The following is an 18,352-nucleotide window of genomic DNA, read 5'->3' as shown; positions in this document are numbered from 1 at the left end:
CACCATAACACTTAGTGCAATTTAGGATGAACTTAAATTCAGCTTCTCAGCCCATCCACTGAGCTGATATTCTTCCTCTGTACGACAAAATGTCCGACATAAAGAATGCCACCCGAAGCTTTTGATAAATAGCTAGCGCTGTCAAAACGGGCGAAACTTGAGTGCGAAGACATTGCTTCGGCACACTGTGACGCGGTATGCCACTTCGAGATAGGCATAAGCCCAGCACTTTTGAGGAGACGCAAAAGGTTAGTTAAACATGGTGGTAAGCCGCACCACATTCCTATACCCACCATAAAGATACCAGACCACCCTTATATGAAAATAATGCATAGAGCTGAGTCAAAATAATGTCTTGCAGTAAAAAAAAAATCATGGGTCTTGCAAAAGTGTTGGTACTGGTGGGGTTCACAGCCAGGTCGTTCATGCCAAAGCCTGACATTTGACCTCTAGGCGACTGAGGCCGAAGGGCGGAGCTCTTGGAGCAGTTGCGTAACAGAACAGGAGTGTCCACGGGGTGCCCCCAGGAAAGGGCAGGCCCACAAGGGAGCGGAATCTCGCCACTGCTATTCTTACATAGGCACGCATGGTCAAGAACACCATTTTTTCCAACTCTGGAGGCAGAGTGCGAGTAAAAAGAGGCATTTATTCGACCCGAGGATGTTCCCTGCTTATGGAGCAGAGCTTATGTACACAACGTATAGGGCCCAGCGGGGGGGGGGGGGGGGCCCCCTTAGAAGGCCAGCGTGTCCTTGAGCAGCTTGCGGACGGTGCTTCCCATGGACGGGTTGTTGCACGGCCCAGTGGTCTGGTAGCCCACCTGCAAGACCCAGAGGCCACCACTCAGTCGCTAGCACGCTGGGCAGCTTTCGGCAGCAGGGGAGCATCGAAGCAAGTCACCCGCTACTCAACCCAGGCCTGAATCAAATGGACTATTCGACAACTTCCAACATTCTCACAGTATTTCAAAGCTTGAAAACGCAAACAGACAGTTGTTTCAGCGAACTCAAAAACATAGCCTCGTTGAAAACAATAACTGCTGGCTGCTGGCTAAACACGAGTGGTGAGAACTAGATGGGTTACCAAAAGTGTCGCACTCGGAACAGTTGTGATCAACTCCCGCAATGCACTGATGACATGCGGCTAGACGGCAAGGGGCTCTGGGGCCCCCTCCTGACAGCCCTTTTCACTTTGATAACGTGGTCGAGCTCAGCTGCCTCAGTCAATATCTTCTGGGCAAAAAAGCACAGCTGTGTGGAGACACGAGTTTCGTCAGATATTGCCACATCTTAAGTTCCTGTGTCAGAGGCCGGGGTGACCAGATGGAAAACGCCAAAAAATGAGCCCGGTTGTCTTTCCACCGCTGCTGGATGAGAGCACCCACGAAGTGCAGCCTGCCGCTTTGCCTGGACTTCGACGGGCGAGGGTGTGAGTCGTGGTGTTTGCATTTGCTGCCCGCTGCACTCCCTGGCAGCGCTAGCATTCGGGGAAGGGTTTCGTAATGGAGCGGGGCGATTCCCTGGGGGCAAGCCCTGGCGCCGACTGAAAGGGACAGCCTGCGCACGTGTTTTAAAAACGCTCTAGTCTTTCTGGGGCTACCCAAGAGACAAAATCTGTCTGTCTGTCCGTCGATTGAGCCGCCCGGCCAGAAGTAAAAATAATTAATCTAAGTAGGTGCTCCTCCATATTGGTCAGCATTGTTCGACGAAAAGATAATAACCAACAAAGAGATAAGACAACCCGTTAGCATTAATTGTCTGAAAATGTCTCCCACACACAGCACGTCGCACAGTTCACAGCCGAGAGTTGATTGGTCAGGTGTCAGCACGCATTTGTTGAGCTGTTATTTCCCCCTTTCCCAGGAAAAGCGTAGCCGACAACCGAGAGAGCGAAGAATATTTGCTGGTGTCGGATAAAAGCTGAAGTGTGGTGGGCAGAATGCGCACCTTATAAAATGGGGACAGGATCATTGAAAAACGATTTGAAAATACAGACATTTTGCATTGCACGTCTTTTGAAACTACTCTTATTGGCTCATGTCCTGCCGCACATAGAGATCTGGGTTGATTAATTTTGGCAGGCACTACTGCCTTAAATACACTGCTTAAAACGGATTATAAAGGTTGTTTACAAAGCAAAATAAATACACCATGTGGTGTTCAAGAGACAGTTTGTACGGTTGAGTCTCCTAGCTGTTGAGATAACGTCTAGTATAACGCCTAGCATAACATCTAGCCAAAACCTAATTCTAGTTAGGCCCGCCGAAACCTAACGTTTTGTCCGCCGAAACCTAATTCCCGACTTCGAGGAGAAGCTTGACGCATCCCGGCGCTTTGTTACCAAGAAGCAACCGGAAAAGAAGTACGAACTGGGCTAGATCAGTAACGCAGATCAGACCCCGGCGTATTTTGGCATGCGTGTGGCCTACAGTGTGAATGAGAACGGCACCAATCAAGTGAAAGCGAAAACTGCAGGCTACGAGAAGCAGCGCACCACTATGATGTCGCGCTGCATGGCTGGCGGGCAAAAGCTGCCACCCTACATTACTGTTAAAGGAGCCATGAAGAGAAAACAAAAGTTTGTTTTATTCGAAAGATTAGGTGTTTCATAGTACCCCAAGCACTTTCCCGGAAGCAAATGATGCTTTATTCACTGAGAAATAAGGCAATTTAAGCCGAAATTTTAAATCTCCCGCTAAAAATGCACATTTCGTCACGTGAACAATGGCGTCATACGAGCCGGTCCATGAAATAGATACTTAGTATGTCGACTCCATATAGCACCCACACGCGGGAGTCGACCGAGACGGCGGCCATTTTAAAAATACTAGTAAAACCTAGTGCACCCGCAGCCCTAGTCATGGAATCGCCTGATCCGGAGAACAAAACTCTCGCCGAGGAGCTCGGGCTTGCATTTAACAACCTCACACCACTTGAACGCTCAATGCTTATAAGTGCATGAGCGGCAAGAGTTATGGGATACGCGGTGGACGGGAAAGCGACCATTCCGCGATAGCCACAACAGACGAACGCCCAGCCGTCAGCACCGCTGCCTCGTCAGCCCCGTCGCGACGGACGAATACAGACTGGTACGTATGTGCCGTATTTTCAATTTCAGTAGCAGTATCGCTTATGCCAGTTGGCCGGTGTCGTGTATGGAAAGCCGTTCGCTCGAGCTCTCTGCTCCGACCAGAAAGATTCGAGCGTCAATGCGCGGTGTGTACGGCTATTTTTTTCCCCAAGGTCAGAGCGCTTTTGACGAAGTCGGCGACGAGCGCCAGCATGTCCGGGTCCCTGCCGTAATCACTTCCCCGGAAATGAAGCGAGCACACTCGTACTTCCTTTAGCTCTCTTTCTCCTCCGTTTGCAAAGTTCACAAAACATAGCCACTTGCTTCGCCGAGGTTCGTCGTTGGGCAGCACATGAAAGGAGATCTCACCGGCGGGGATGTCGCACTCCCTCGACGATTTGCGCGTACTACATGGGCATTTCAAAACACGGCAACGAAATTTCATTGCAAAGTACTCAAACAAACTGAAGTTTTCAGTGGTTGTAAACTGTAAACGAGCTCGTAACGACAGCAGCAAGCCAACACGACCTCCATACCGAAACCTGTGCGACGAGTGGCACTATCTCGTTGCTGCTCTGTGTTCCTTACTCCCCTTGTTTCTATTTTTACCTTTGCTGGTTGGCGATATGACGGCCAACCTCCTGTGAAGGGATTACGATACCAAGCAAGGTCGCGGCTGTGCGTGCTGGGACGGTTCGTTGGCCCCGAAGAGCCTTGTACCCGAAAATTCGTCTGCGCGACGGTGGCGACGGCGAGATGTCGAGTTCGGCTGGCGGTAGTTTCGTACGCATTGGCATACACGCTTGCGTGTTCGTTCGGAACTTCAACCGTTTACTCCACCGTTCTTTGTCATAAAAGGAATGTGCAGTATGTTTCACGGGCATTTAGCTCGCTATGCAAACTGTAAGCCCTGCCTAACATGTGTTTGCTTTTGCCGGCCTCTGCCAATCGCAGAGCATTCCCAAGTGACATCACAGGTTCTGTTGCGGAAAATGAGCTGGTGGGCCACATGGTCATTTCCTTTTTTCCTAATTATGTAGCTTATTTGAGCGAAGTTTGCGTTATAAGTGGTGTCGTTATGGTTCTAACGAGGCAATCTTTCGAATGAACCAAACTTGTGTTTTCTCTTCATGGCTCCTTTAAATGGAAGACTCTTCCAGCTGGGGAAGTTTTCTCTAAAAGTGTCCACAGGCAAGCTCATGAGAATGGGTGGATGAGTGGTTCTCTCTTTGAAGACTGTTTGGCAGCACTGTGCCGGGTCCCAGCTGTTTCAGCATCACTCTTGGTACGGCGGCAATTGATGGATGCCGTTAAGTCCATGCTTTCAGAAGGCGGTATGGACACTGCAGTAATACTCAGCGGCATGATGAGCCAGCTACAACCACTCAACGTGGCCATCAACAGGCCATCTAAGGACAGGCTGCGGAAGCATTACGACGACCGGCTAATGCTGCAAGACCACCAACTCACAGTGACCGGGTGCATCAAGTGTGCTTCGCTCAGCCAAGTGGCGAAATTGGTCACCACGGCATGGGACGAAATTCCGGCCGTGCTATTTGTGCAGGCAGAAAGTGCAGCATCTCGAATGCACTGGACAAAAGTGAGGACAGGGTGCTGCGCGAAGAGGCCAGCGATGTTGACGGCAACGACGAGTAATACGACAAGCCCGGCAAGAGTAATAAAGTGCGTGTCCAATGCCCTTTTTCGTCTGGCTTACATTCGAGGCAAGTATTTTTTCTTTTCCTCGCCATATGGCTTTTGGGGTCAGCCTAGAATGGAGTACACGTGTATTTTAAAATAAGCAAACCATGCCGTTGGGAACACTTTCACGGATTTGTAAAACTTTCCATACAGGAACACAATGGTAATTTTTAACGGCCAACTCCACTCAAATTTCACCTCGGGCCAATTAATTTGAACATACAGTACGCATCTCGAATCGACTTGGACATAACTGGCAGCCCCTTAAAATACCTTGTTAATCAGTCAGAGACATTTAATAGCTCCATCGCAGATAATGCTCCACTGGCCAGCGGTTCACACAGTCAGTCATGAAGCGGAAGTGAGATTGGGCTGTGCTAGGCGCACTTTCCCCAGGGCAACACCTCGCGTGCAGGTTTGCTCCAGCTGGCCAGCCACTTGTGGCCACTCGCTCACCGGCTGCCATAGAGTTTCATACTAATATATACTAGAGGGAAATCTGTCGCTGCAGTCACGGGCCGCCGTGGGCGGCACCATTGCTGATACAGTTGAACCTCGATATAACGAACCTCGATTTAACGAAATTCGCGATATAACGAATTTTTTCAAGTTTTCTATCAAAATTTCGCTAAATCCATGTATTTTTATCTCGATTTTACGAAGTAATGTCGTGCGGCGCTTTCGATTTAACGAAGTCATGGCGAGAAAGGAAGAACGAAATTCCGGTCGAGGCACGTTTTATTTTGCCTCTGAGAGCCTTCATTGAAAACATTCAGTACTCACATTAACTCTTAAAAGGCTAAAATGAAAGAAAAGCGGTGAATTATGCGGTTGACAACAATTAAAAGCGATGAAAGAAGCTGCTCAAAAACCGCTAGCGGTCATGGACGGTTTAATAGTGTGGACACCATTTTGACATCTCCATCGTTGCCTACGCCAGCGCCCTCTATGCTTAGGCCACTTAGGCTACCGAAGCCTACTTCAAGTGTTTTTCTGAGTCCTTGCTCACGCTGCTGCTGCTCGAGGTTGTGCTCGCTGATAACCACATTAATATTTTGTTCGTCTATCATTAGATGAGTCTTATAAGCAGCATGAGCACTCCAAGTGAAAGATAAGTGTTCCGAACAAGAGCCTGAGGAAGTGTCAGTGAAACTGAAGGCCACCGAAGTGATGGATGCCATCGACGTTCTGCGGAGACACGCAGGCGCACGCGAATGTTTAAGAGCAAGCCTTGTTAGCGCTGTCAGCATACGAGCGTCACATGAAGCCCACCCTGGTCAAGAAACGCCAAGCACTGCTTACGGACTTATTCACTACGGCTTGAACATCGAGTGCTGGTGGCAATAAATTGCTCTCCGAACGTTGTCAAAATGTGTTCATTAGACAGCTGCGATGCAGAGAAATCGGTTTCTTTAGGGCTCAGCGGGCATAAAAGTAATTGCTTAATCAAATTTGGCCAGAAGATATTTAATGTAAGCTTTCCGCTTTAGCGGGAGCACGTAAGCGCTGCTCCACAAAGTGAAGTGGTCCGTGTTCACTCCGCCGAACTCTCAATCATGGCTTTACCTTGAGTGTCGTGGTTGCATCACGCGCCCATACTGCAGAGCCCTTGTGCATGAATAAATTCTTTCGAAAGCTTTATAGCACCCTTCCGCTGTTGGCCCGCCGCACCCCTCAACGCAGCGCCTAAGCCTACCACTGAACGGACAAAAAGAGGCGTAACTTCGAACCAGCGCCTCGCCGGAGTGAAGCTCACGGCGCATGGACGCGGGTTCAATTGACTAACAGCGGCGTTTAGTAGTGACCGAAATGAAAAAAAAAAGTGGAAACCTAGTCTGCTATCATATTTAATGAGGCGTTGCAGAAAAAGCACCGGTTTTACAACGACACGAACTACTGTCGGCCATCCGAATTCCATTACCTAAGTGTTGAAGCTCTTAATTCACACAATTTTCGCGGCCAGTTTTAGTACAAATTTCACTTTAAGTGGAGAGGTAACTACATAGCAGTTGCTCCTGAGCGATGGGCAAGATTTTGAAACCTCAATAACTGGTTAAATTGACTGTAAAATCGAAACCTCGATTTTACGAAATTCTCGATTTAACGAAATTTTTGCCCGCAAGTACGACTTCGTTATATCGAGGTTTAACTGTAGCGACGTTCCTCGCCCGCTCGGCTTAGCTAGCCATACGGCTTCTTTTTTGTCTCGAAGCCAAAATCAACGAAAAAAAGTAACATTTTTTTCTTGTTCATCCTACATTAAAGGGGCCCTGAAAGGCGTTTTGAGCACACTAAATGAACTAGCGCAATCATTAAATTGGGTCGTCAACGTCATCTGTGCCAAGTATTACTCTTTTACGCGGAGCGGAAAGCTCACACTTTTGTTGCAAAGTTTGTCGCTTTTTTCTCACCCTTTCCTTCGTGTTTTTGGACGCCGCCATCTTCACATGTCTACATCATCGATTCCCAGATGTTCGTCATGAGCTAGACATCCTGCTATTGGGCGACTTTCTCGCGCACTTCCGCCAAAGAGATGAGTCGTCTGCTCAGCGTCGGCTTGCCGGCTGATCTGCCGGCGGAGAGCCGGAGTGCTTGGACATTTTACGACAAACGAAACAAGTGTAAACAAACGTTTAACCGTTTGTATTAAATGCAGCACGGCCATAACACGACATGGATATTCTCTTACCTGAGTACATTCCATAAATAAAGCGTTGAAGCACCGTGGTACTTCTTTCGTGCAATCGCAGAGAACGCCCTGAGCCGAATGCCCGGGTTTCAAGCATACATTTTATTCTACTTCAAAACAATCCAGAGATGGGTTTCGAACGAACACAACGTCACAACATGCGTTGCAAGTCTGAACCGCGATTGAAAGATGATGGGTTGCCTCCTCCTGCCCGTCGCAAATTCGGCACTCACCTCGCGCGTGGTTTGCGGGGACGAACAGCAAGTCACTTAACTCCAGCGCACAAGCCGAAATGGCTTTTAGCCATGCACACTGCACATACCCCATGCGAAGTTGAGTCGTACGTCGCTCGAGAAAGATAATCCAGACCATGGGAAGCACTACCCACCCGCAGAAGCACAGCGTCGCATTGCATCGCGAAACAAAGGCGTCCACAACACACACACACCATCGCCTCCTGTAATGTCAAACGCATCTCGCACTTCCCAATGGGAGTGGGTGGTACGCCTGCAGTGCCCAATGACGCGAGGTGGGGCCCCGAGCTGAACCGGGAACATGCAACCGTAACTGAGTTCTACAGTGGTTTGTGCCTTGTTGGCAAGGCAACCGATGTTTGAGATTCTCAAAGAAGTGGCGCTCGCTCCAGCGCTAGAAAGCTCAGAGCCACGGTGGAGCATGTTTTGCCAACGTTGCCGCTCTCCACCACGCGTCGCCCCAAGCTGAACTGGTCACATGATCGAAGGGTTTTGTGCACGGGTTCTGTATCGGTTAATGTCTTTTTCATATGCCGCCGGCAGGAATTACGACCGCCGCAAAATAAGACCCGGCACCAGCGGGGCCATATCCGATACGGCGCTTTTTGGATAAACAGTGTCGGTGCATCAAAGGGAACAAGCGCACGATCTTCCCCGTACGGCTGTGAGTTCGCCGCCGATAAAAAGTCACGTGCCGCTGATAGCAACTGCACCAACGAACACCGCGAAAGGGCAAGGCCATGCCGCCGCACACATGCGGCCAGATTTTTCTTTCGCTTTTCCAGCCTTGAGCGGAGTGCGGGATTCATGGTGCCAACAAAGCTTGCTCGTAGCAGACGGCAGTCGGAGAAGTGTAATAGCGGAAGTACGTCACCGCTGAGGAGCGCAGCATCATGGGAGGGAGTGCTCGCGCGCCGTCAACAGCGAAGAATGAGTAAAAAGGAGGAGGAAACGCAGCGCGCCTGCAGTGCCCACATGACGCGAGGTGGGGCCCCTAGCTGAACCGGGAACATGCACCCGTAACTGAGTTCTACAGTGGTTTGTGCCTTGTTGGCAAGGCAACCGATGTTTGAGATTCTCAAAGTGGCGCTCGCTCCAGCGCTAGAAAGCTCAGAGCCACGGTGGAGCATGTTTTGCCAACGTTGCCGCTCTCCACCACGCGTCACCCCAAGCTGAACTGGTCACATGATCGAAGGATTTTGTGCACGGGTTCTGTATCGGTTTAAAATGTCTTTTTCACATGCCGCCGGCAGGAATTACGACCGCCGCAAAATAAGACCCGGCACCAGCGGGGCCATATCCGATACGGCGCTTTTTGGATAAACAGTGTCGGTGCATCAAAGGGAACAAGCGCACGATCTTCCCCGTACGGCTGTGAGTTCGCCGCCGATAAAAAGTCACGTGCCGCTGATAGCAACTGCACCAACGAACACCGCGAAAGGGCAAGGCCATGCCGCCGCACACATGCGGCCAGATTTTTCTTTCGCTTTTCCAGCCTTGAGTGGAGTACGGGATTCATGGTGCCAACAAAGCTTGCTCGTAGCAGACGGCAGTCGGAGGAGCGTAATAGCGGAAGTACGTCACCGCTGAGGAGCGCAGCATCATGGGAGGGAGTGCTCGCGCGCCGTCAACAGCGAAGAATGAGTAGAAAGGAGGAGGAAATGCAGCGCGACGATAATGCGCGGTTTTTGATTTACGATTTCTCAGCAAATACTCATCGCTTTAACAAAAGTCTTGAGGGAGGAGATTGCTAATACATTGCTTTATTTGGTTACATGTACATCCATGCATCGGCGGAAGGTATTTCAGGACCCCTTTAAGCTTCTAAAAAACTACTGACATTTGGAGGTTCAATTTTACAATAACAAAACAAATTTCATGAACCATCTACGGTAATATTGTTGCTTTTTTGCAGCCATAGCCATTGTTTCAGCCTGTTCATGAGCCATGCCAAGGACAAGTGGAACGTACCTGCCGGGCATATGACGGAACGCTCGCTGAAGCGCAGCTCCCCTAGACAGTGGCGCCAGATTTCCCTCTAGTATATACTAGTATGAAACTTTATGCCGGCTGCAACGTCACTTCAGCCTGGTGGTAATAGCCGCACTCTTCTCAATTTCAGTTTCAAAATCACTGATTTCTGGTGGTGGTCGTTCGCACCGTGGATACATTGTCATATTTTGTATTTCAGCGGTCCTATTTTGTATCTTGCAGTCTTTTTAGGCAGACCATACGGAAATTAGATTTCCAAGAGGTTGAAGTTTTGAGTGCAGGTGAAATTTTCGAAGGTCATGAATTAGTAAGCCACACAGGAATGTTATCAGGTGAGCGCCTGCTAACATTACCAATCCATGGCCATTCGTTTGCCAAGTCCTTTCACAGCATTTGCACAAAGGGACAAAACTTATGTCCCGTCGCCCTGGAGCCGCTGAAAACGAATCCGGCACAGCTGCATTGAAATTTCCCGCCTCAGCCAATCAGCAAGTGACCCACCTTGAAGTGGTAGGGCTGCACATCCCGGTACCGGGTGTCGAAGACCAGCTCCAGGTCAGGCTGGCTGGGCACCCGGGGCAGGTACTGGTGCCGGTTCAGCGAGGCCGCCACGGCCACCACCTTCTCCGACAGCTGTTCACCCAGCGAAGAGCGCTGCTTCTGGCGCTCTGTGTGACGCAGCCAGCAGAACGAAAAGACGCTTATCCCGCACCCTCGCTTCATCCTAACACTTTCTCAAAAGGCACTTGAAGAGGGCTCTCTAAACACTGTCTAATGCCAGTGTGGACCCCTTATAATGCAACGGGAACAGCGAGAATCGACACTATAAGTGGTACTGCACTATGAAGCAGGGACAAAACAAGCCCCTTAGAAGTTTCAATTATTCTTCGTTTGCCATTACACAAACGAATGCCACGTAAAGGCATGGCCAACTGATTTTTGTGGAGTGCATGCCCTCAAGCCAGCATTTTATGTAGTGGGGTTACCACAAGGAATTTATAGATAAATTGGTGGAAACAATTTTAAACTTTTGGAAGTCTGAAAGGTGGCGTATGTGGTGTCTAAACGTGGTACTACAGTTCAAATGTAGTACATCCCGTAACCTGAAAACCTCGCACCTACCTAAAATTTCCTCTACAGGTCCCAAGTTTTGCACTAGCAACATTGCCAGCATTCATTCTTCCTGCTCGCTCGGGGTTTGCAGAGGTAACATTTTGAAGAGCGGTACAAAACCTCACTCGCGTGCAACTAACAGCCTCACTTAAATTTCGAAACCTTGACTTCGCTATTGACGACGTGGCAGCCCTGTCATGGGAAAAACTGACAACACGATTCAGAAACAGCATAAAGGAATGGGGCAGACTGTACTTTATTATTGTTTTAGCTGGGACAAGTTTTTACATACCTACAGTTAAAGTATGTTAAAGTAACTGTACAGTTACTTTAAAGTAACTGTACAGTTACTTTAAGTTAAAGTAACTGAACAGTTAAAGTAACCCGTACAGTTAAAGTATGTTGACATGTGGCTCACTGTCATGGCTGCCAGAATTCCTTCCAGCACCATACGTGAGGTTGGAAGACCTAAAGAATTCCACTTTGAAACATCCAGGGAAACCATTTGGGTTCAAAGTGCTGTGACGCCCTTCCATTTGGGATAGGGAGCATATACTCCACAAAGTCGGTTGGCTGTCTCTTTAAAAGGACACTAAAGGGTGAAAACAAGTTTGCCTGTATCGATGGATTACTGTGCCATCTAAACACCCCATTCTCGCAAATAGCAGTTGAATCCGGCAGAAAGTGCCAGAAACGTGAAAACAGGGGACAACGCCCTGTGCGCTTTCGGGTACCACGGTTTGCGACGTCACAAAAGTGGGGAACGGCTAGAGCTTATTGGAGACGCATCTATACACGTTTTCCTTAAACAAACGGTTCCGAAGTGGTTGAGCGTGTGAAATAAGCATAAATCAAAGCTTTCCACGAGCTCATCGCATCCAAAAAACACAGACTACAGCTTTTACACACCGCGAGGCAGGCTCACTACTTCCCTCACTACTCAGTCAGCTATCATGCTTTCAGTTTCGTTTTCGAAAAGCATCGGTGCGCGATCTGTGACGTCAATAACCAACGATGGCGGGAACCCGAGCTTCTGCAAGCAATGTACCCGGAAGGAAGCAACTAAAGTCCCTTTATTAGAATTGGCAAAAGGGACAAAAGGGACAAGATGCAGTGCAGGTGGTTAAGGGGGCACATGGGTCTTTTGGACCAAAAAATTTCCCAAAAAAGCATTTTTTAGGCATCACTTTTCTCTTGATTTGCGCAGTTTTTCCTCCGGAAATTTCGTACGTGGAACAGTACCAGGTACTTATAAAAGCCATAGGGGCCTGATTGCAACAAAGAAATAATAATTTCCCCGTAATTACCCACTTCTTTGCCACGAGTGGTATGGCAGTGATGCAAAATTCTCGAAAGGTACATCCCAGCATGTAGTGCAGCTAGGGAGATCACTTCTTTTGCACTGTGAAGCTTAATGTTTAAAACCACGCAATATGGGAAGCAGATTTTGCATTTTGTGTTTCATTAATTGTTTAATTAGCATTACTGTTAATTGGTTAGCAGAAGTACTTCAAACTTAGAAGTTTGAATGGATGTAAACGTGTGTGTGATTGCAAAACAAAAAAACTGCTTTCCATATTTCCTTCTATACAACTTCCGGTATCTATTCATATGATCTTGCTGATAATCTTTTGTCGAACTTCCTATAGTTCTCAAGAACAATCAAGGAATTTTTAAAATTAACTCGGACACTAGTTACCTCACATCAAGACTAATTAGATATTTTAAATCAGATTAAAAAAAAACTGAACAAGCCCATGAAGTTTTGTCAGAATTGGCTAGAAAGCAAAAAAAAAAAAAAAATGTTTCTAAGACCAGTGCGTCCCTTTAGGTGAGCCACCTGAGCTTCCAATCTCCTGTTCTCCGCGCACGGAGGAGGAGTAGGAGTAGGAGATGGAGTAACACTTTATTTAAATGTTGCTATCGGTGAAGCGCACCTGGTTCAAATGTAATCGCCCGTGAAATGAACTTACTGCAAGTTGACTGATCTGGCCGTTCGCCCCGAGATGCCGCTGATGATCCGTAAAGTGTGCGTCGCTCTGCCCTTGTTATGTTTGTGAGCCATAGAAACTGCGGGCAACGACTGCCAACACAACTGCCGTGACGAGTGGTTATTTCTAGCTAGGTTCGTGCTGCGCGAGGGGAGATAATATGAGATCCCAGGTGAGGTGAGGTGAAGTGAAGCCGCGCTTGATATTCGAACCAGCGCTTGTTGCTTCAAAAGCGACTCCACCAAAGCCCTCCATGCTGGCAGCGAGCTCGATGGGGTCGGGGAAGCCGTAATAGGCGGGCACATTGGCCGCTCAAGCATCTACCCGCGTTTCTCATTCTTTCGGTGAAAAATCATAAAAGTCCCAGCCAGCCTTCTTGGCAAGAGAAACGTTCCAGTAGTTGGCCCTGTCTTGGAGACGTAGAGGCTGCCAACTCCAGCGTTTGCGCTCTAGACTGCACAGGGGCTTCGCTCCTACTTTGTGACGCGATGACTACATCACGAAAAAATGAAAGGGAAGTGGCTAGAGAAACGCCAGCTTTATTCACTAATTTCTCAGCAAATAACACATTGCTCGTCAAAGAAAAGCCGAGAGAGCGACGAAACGTATGATCTTTCAGTTAAAGGAGCCATGAAGAGAAAATACCACTTCGTCTAATTTCAAAGACCTAGGATTCAGTATGTCACTCAGCTCCATTACAGCCACAAAAGATGTTTTTTTAACGAAAAAAAAGCAAGAAGTATTTAAAAACTTCCAAATTTTGCGCCACAGTGACGTGTTATGAGCAAGAATGACGTCATACGGGCCAACAATAAAACACAATTTTCAGTGCGTTAACTGCACGTTAGCATTCAAGTGATGCGGTCAAATGGAACTACAGGCCCCATTACAGACGTCCAGTCATGTGTCGTCAAGACAGGTCAGTTAGTCGGCCGCCAATCGCACAAACAAGGTTCCGTGACGTCATAGAAAAGTTGCGGGAAATTGGCTAGGGGGTCGCGACTGCTTCACACATTGTCTTTCATATCTCCCTTACTTGTTCGAAGATTGCGATGATATTGGTATCATTGTTATCATTGAAGCAGTCTTTCTAATAAACCTAACTTGTATTTTGTCTTCATGACTCCTTAAAAGAAAACTTCCTTCAGTCTATAGTGTCCCTTTAGAAACACAGCAGGCACAGTGTCTCTCTCAAGACATTTTATGCCACAAAGTACTGCTGCATGATTTTTCAAAGCTGTAGCGTGGCTTTCTTTCCCCCCCTCCTTTTTTCTTGGAAGGGTTGGAGGGACCATGTTTGCAGTTTCTTGGTTTCTGGAGGAACAGGTGCTACAGTGCTACAAGCCCAGTCAATGCCACTAGGGCAACGTGCCCAAATGCAAGCTGCTGTCACTTTTTTACCTGCATGCCACCTTGTTTACTGGTGATGCGGAAGGCTATTGCTGGCCGCTGCAATGTTCACTAGAGACAACTCATGATGCAGTGGCTCACTGTGCAGGAAGGCGCGCCAAGTGAACGGGCAGTTGTGGTTATTGCACGACTCCACACAAAATGCGTGAACAGAAAGGTTCCCTTTCTTTTCTGTGCCGAAGTTAGAAGGGGCGCACTTCAGCACCACCCCCGCACTAGTTGGCTCAGTTCATAAAGAGGGTGCCACCCGCAGAGAAGCATAACCAGTCACTGATATTCCCACTGACCTGATCACATTCCTATTGGACTCGCTAATCCGTGGACCCGCGGGGCTAAAAACCATCGTACACCAATGCGAGAAGTTTTACGGTTTCACGAAAATGCCCCCAACAGCCTCCCGGTTTTCTTCTTTTAGAAATATATCACTTCTGTACTAAATAAAACAACAGAACCCTCACTTGTTACACAGCAAGCGCCATTTAGTGTGAACTAGCTAATCTAAAATGCGTTTTTTGTTCATTTTTATTTCAGTACAGAAGTGACGACGTCATGTGGTGGCAAGACAAAAGATGAAAGGAACCATGGCTGAAGGTGAACTGCCGTCTATTTACAAGCTGACAAGACAGAGCCTGCACATGCTGCACACCGCACACAGCTTCATCGTCGTCAATAGTTCCTCAACACCATGGTGGTATGCTCCAACGATCACTTCGCCATCACCTCAAGGCAATATATTTATAAAATTAGCAAACTAGGCCATTCAGAACATGTTCATAGATCTGTAAAGCTTTTCATTTTGGTGCACGGCGGTTTTCAAGCCTGTGGTTCATAAACTAGCAAGTCCCATACAAGTGTCATCAGCTGAGTCCCCTTAAATTCCCTCAGGCTGCAGATGATTTAACAACGTACCCACTCAGGGTATTGGCCAATGACAGGGTATGACAAAAGCTGTTAAAAAGCTCACAGCTGAATCAGTAATTTCCACATTCCAGCAAACAGGTGTACGTGGCAGTCTGACATCCCCACTGGGTAAATTATGGCCTGACATTAATCCTAACATTACATTTTGAGGTCCAATGTTGCCAACCTGTGACAAGCAGCTCGGCACACAAGTTCGATGTTGATCGGCATGTCATGAGGCTCAACGTTAAAGGCCAACTGCACTCAAATTTCACTTCGACCAAATTTATCTTTAATGCATAGTAAGTACCCACAAGTCAGCTGGGACACGAGTGGTAGCCCCATGACACGCCTCGTCAATCAGTCAGGAGCATTTAAAACAGCTACGCCGCACACCAAACTGCACCTGCCGGCAGATTGTGTAAAGAGCCATGACGCGCCTGTGATGTTCCAGCATACGGAGGCTTCTTCCTTTGGCCAGCCATGCAGCTGGAGAGCCGGTCGAGATCTGCTGCACACGAATCACACATTTGCTGCTCGATGCAGGCGTAGAGCTTGCGCGCAGGCTTGCTCCCGAGCTGCTGACCGTCCGGCCGCTCGCTGGCCGGCTGCCAACGCCATTTTAAAGGCTGCGCTCTCGTCGATTTCGGTTTCAAAATTGCCGATTTTTGCTGACCGCTCGGGGTGTCCATGCGCGTATTTCAGCAGTGTATTTTGCACCTCAGTTTCTTTTTAAGGCAGGCAATATGGAAATAGTGTTTCCAAGAGGGCGAAATTTTGAGTGCAGTGGGCCATTTAAGGTGAGCTGACGTTGCGTCTCAATATAGGCCTGACCACATACTCACTGACTTGGATCGACCAGTAGCGACGACACAAGCCCTCTTCACCACACCCAATCAGGCAGCAACTTCACCATAGCGACCCGCCAATATCACATATGCCCACTCCGAGAGGTGCCATCTGAGGTTCATGTGCCGCTTTTGTAGCGTAAGCTACACTGGCCGAGGTTGAGCAGTTTCGCGTGTGCCGTGAAGGGCCGTTCTGCGCAAGCGCGAGGGACATTGGCTTGGCTTGGATTAAAGTGGATTGTGTTGGATTGTGTTGTGTCATAGCTGCAGCAGACGCACTGGTGCCAGCACGCGCCCAGGTGTGCGCCTCGATTGCGCAGTAGCCAAGTCTGACGCTGCCCCGGAGCCGCTTCATAGCCGTTTCGCGTGGCTCGTGAAGAGCCATGCTGAGCATGCGCGAGGAGCAGTGACTGGACATGACTGCACTGGACTGGACTGGACTGGATTGGACTGGATTGCTGAACCTTAGCTCACGCTACGTATATCCTGGCATAGCAGAGTTAAGCCACTACTAATTTCTTTCTTTCCCTCCCCACGGTCCCAGAGAAGCAGCAGAGGGAGAGAAGGAGAGCCCACCCTGCTCGTTGGGCAGGCTGAGGACGTTCACGCGGACGCTCCACACCTCCCAGGGGATGTTCTCGGTGGGCAGCAGCCAGTGGGTGCGCCGTTTCTGGAAGAACTCCAGCCAGATCTGCACACACACACCACGCACGCTTACACAGATACCTTGCTTTCGCACGCATAACCCGCACCCCTGCATTGCGCCCTGCACATCGCCCGCACTACCAACCGCACAATGCAACCTTTCAATCGCCATAAAGAAGGAGTACTGTACAATTACCATATTTATTCGAATATAAGGTGAGGTTTTTTTTTTCAAAATCTGTAGTCTCAATGTCATACCTTGCCTTATATTCGAAGCTCAGTGTACATATATATAATATACGTAGATTTTTTTTACTCTCTAAACTGCACCCTTGCCTTATAATCGAATAAATACAGTAAATGGCATTTATGCGGATAAAAAACACACCCGTGGTTACCAACCTTGCGTTTTTTTCCCCTTTACCCTGGCATACAAAGCATATTGCCAGGGGAAATATGCAGCAAGAAAAACTACACTGCTGTATGGGAAGGCACATCTACCTGGGCAATTACTTACACATTACTTGCCAGCTACTTGATCTAGGACTAAAAGTGAAGGTTCGGGACTGAACAGCGACGCTTAATTATATGAGGACAAGTGCTGAGGAAATTTCTTTAAAAAAAAAAAAGATAAACGAAGCAAATTATGGGCCTACATCATAAATCACACTTTTTTAGGCCCGTGGGAGCCTTATAAAATATGTCCTATTTTCTTTATACTTTTTTAATTTGAAAATTGTATTAAAAGTTGGTCTCACGCCAACACAACACTCAAAACTCTAATTTAACTCCATGACAACACACAATTTTTGGTAGTGGTAAAGGGGAGGCTTTCAGCCTGTGCAATGAACCAGAAGTAATAAGGTCAGATGAATTCTCGATGAACAGTGATGAAATAACCAAAAAACTGAACGTTTCAATTGGGTGTACCTTGGTTTAAAAGGTGGCCACATCAATACTTATGGCTCAATTTTATTTCTTGAGGTTCATTGCACACCCAATAATGTGAAGAAGAATTGTGCCTAGTTTCACTGAAAAATATTAGGAAAAAAAGTTATGGATGTTCGCGTGTGGAAAAATCGCCAAAAAAAACGTTCTGAGAAAATCAACAAAAATGATTTGAAGCAAGTGCAGCGCTTACATAAGATGATCAGGAGAGCTAAAATTCCCCACATTTGTAGCTACTTCTTTCTTGGGTCCTGCCCGTGTCTGATTTTGCTCCTGTGGCACCTCGCCTATTTTTTCTAGCTTGCTTTGCAGTATCAGAGCTCTGATGGGATGCCTTTGCGATGTGCAGCTGATCATTCGTTCTTGGTACCATATTTATTCCAATCTAAGCCTATAGTTTTTTTGAAATACTGATATATGAAACACCAGGGTCGGCTTGGATTTGAGGATTTTGAAACACGCGCCAATTTCCAAGCGAAATTGAGGGAAATGGCACACAGCTAGCGCCACCCAGAAAAGAAAGTATTGTAGCCATTACTAGACGAGCCAGTAGCCACTTAAGGGGCCATAGCTGGGGGCAATGCCACCATTTTGAACTGTGCGGATAGCAGCCTGTGTGCGGTGTGGGGTTTGGCTTTGACAGCACAATGGCACCAAACAAGCGGTGCCATTATAGTGCTGCTTTTAAAAGAAAAATTGTTTTAGCCGCGGAGTTGTCATGGAACGTTCAAGCCGGGCGAAAACGTGGACGAAAAAAATGTCCGTTGTTGGAGGACGCAACGGAGAGGATAT

General features: G+C 47.9%; 1 protein-coding gene across 1 annotated transcript in view; it reads right to left on the bottom strand.

Moving 5' to 3' along the window:
* Positions 1–629: 629 nt before the first annotated feature.
* Positions 630–18,352, bottom strand: part of Atg101 (autophagy-related protein 101) — a gene marked incomplete in the record, with an annotated part of 19,709 nt that continues 1,986 nt past the window's right edge. The window contains 3 exon segments of the mRNA XM_077693283.1: positions 630–820; positions 10,207–10,373; positions 16,544–16,658. Of these exon segments, the coding sequence (XP_077549409.1) occupies positions 734–820; positions 10,207–10,373; positions 16,544–16,658 (369 nt within the window).

Source organism: Haemaphysalis longicornis, unplaced genomic scaffold (genome assembly GCF_048455015.1).
Source record: "Haemaphysalis longicornis isolate Haplotype H1 unplaced genomic scaffold, Haemaphysalis longicornis Haplotype H1 scaffold_12, whole genome shotgun sequence".
Taxonomy (NCBI): domain Eukaryota; kingdom Metazoa; phylum Arthropoda; class Arachnida; order Ixodida; family Ixodidae; genus Haemaphysalis; species Haemaphysalis longicornis.
Note: the sequence above shows the minus strand (reverse complement) of the source record. Positions and strands in the feature narration are given on the sequence as shown.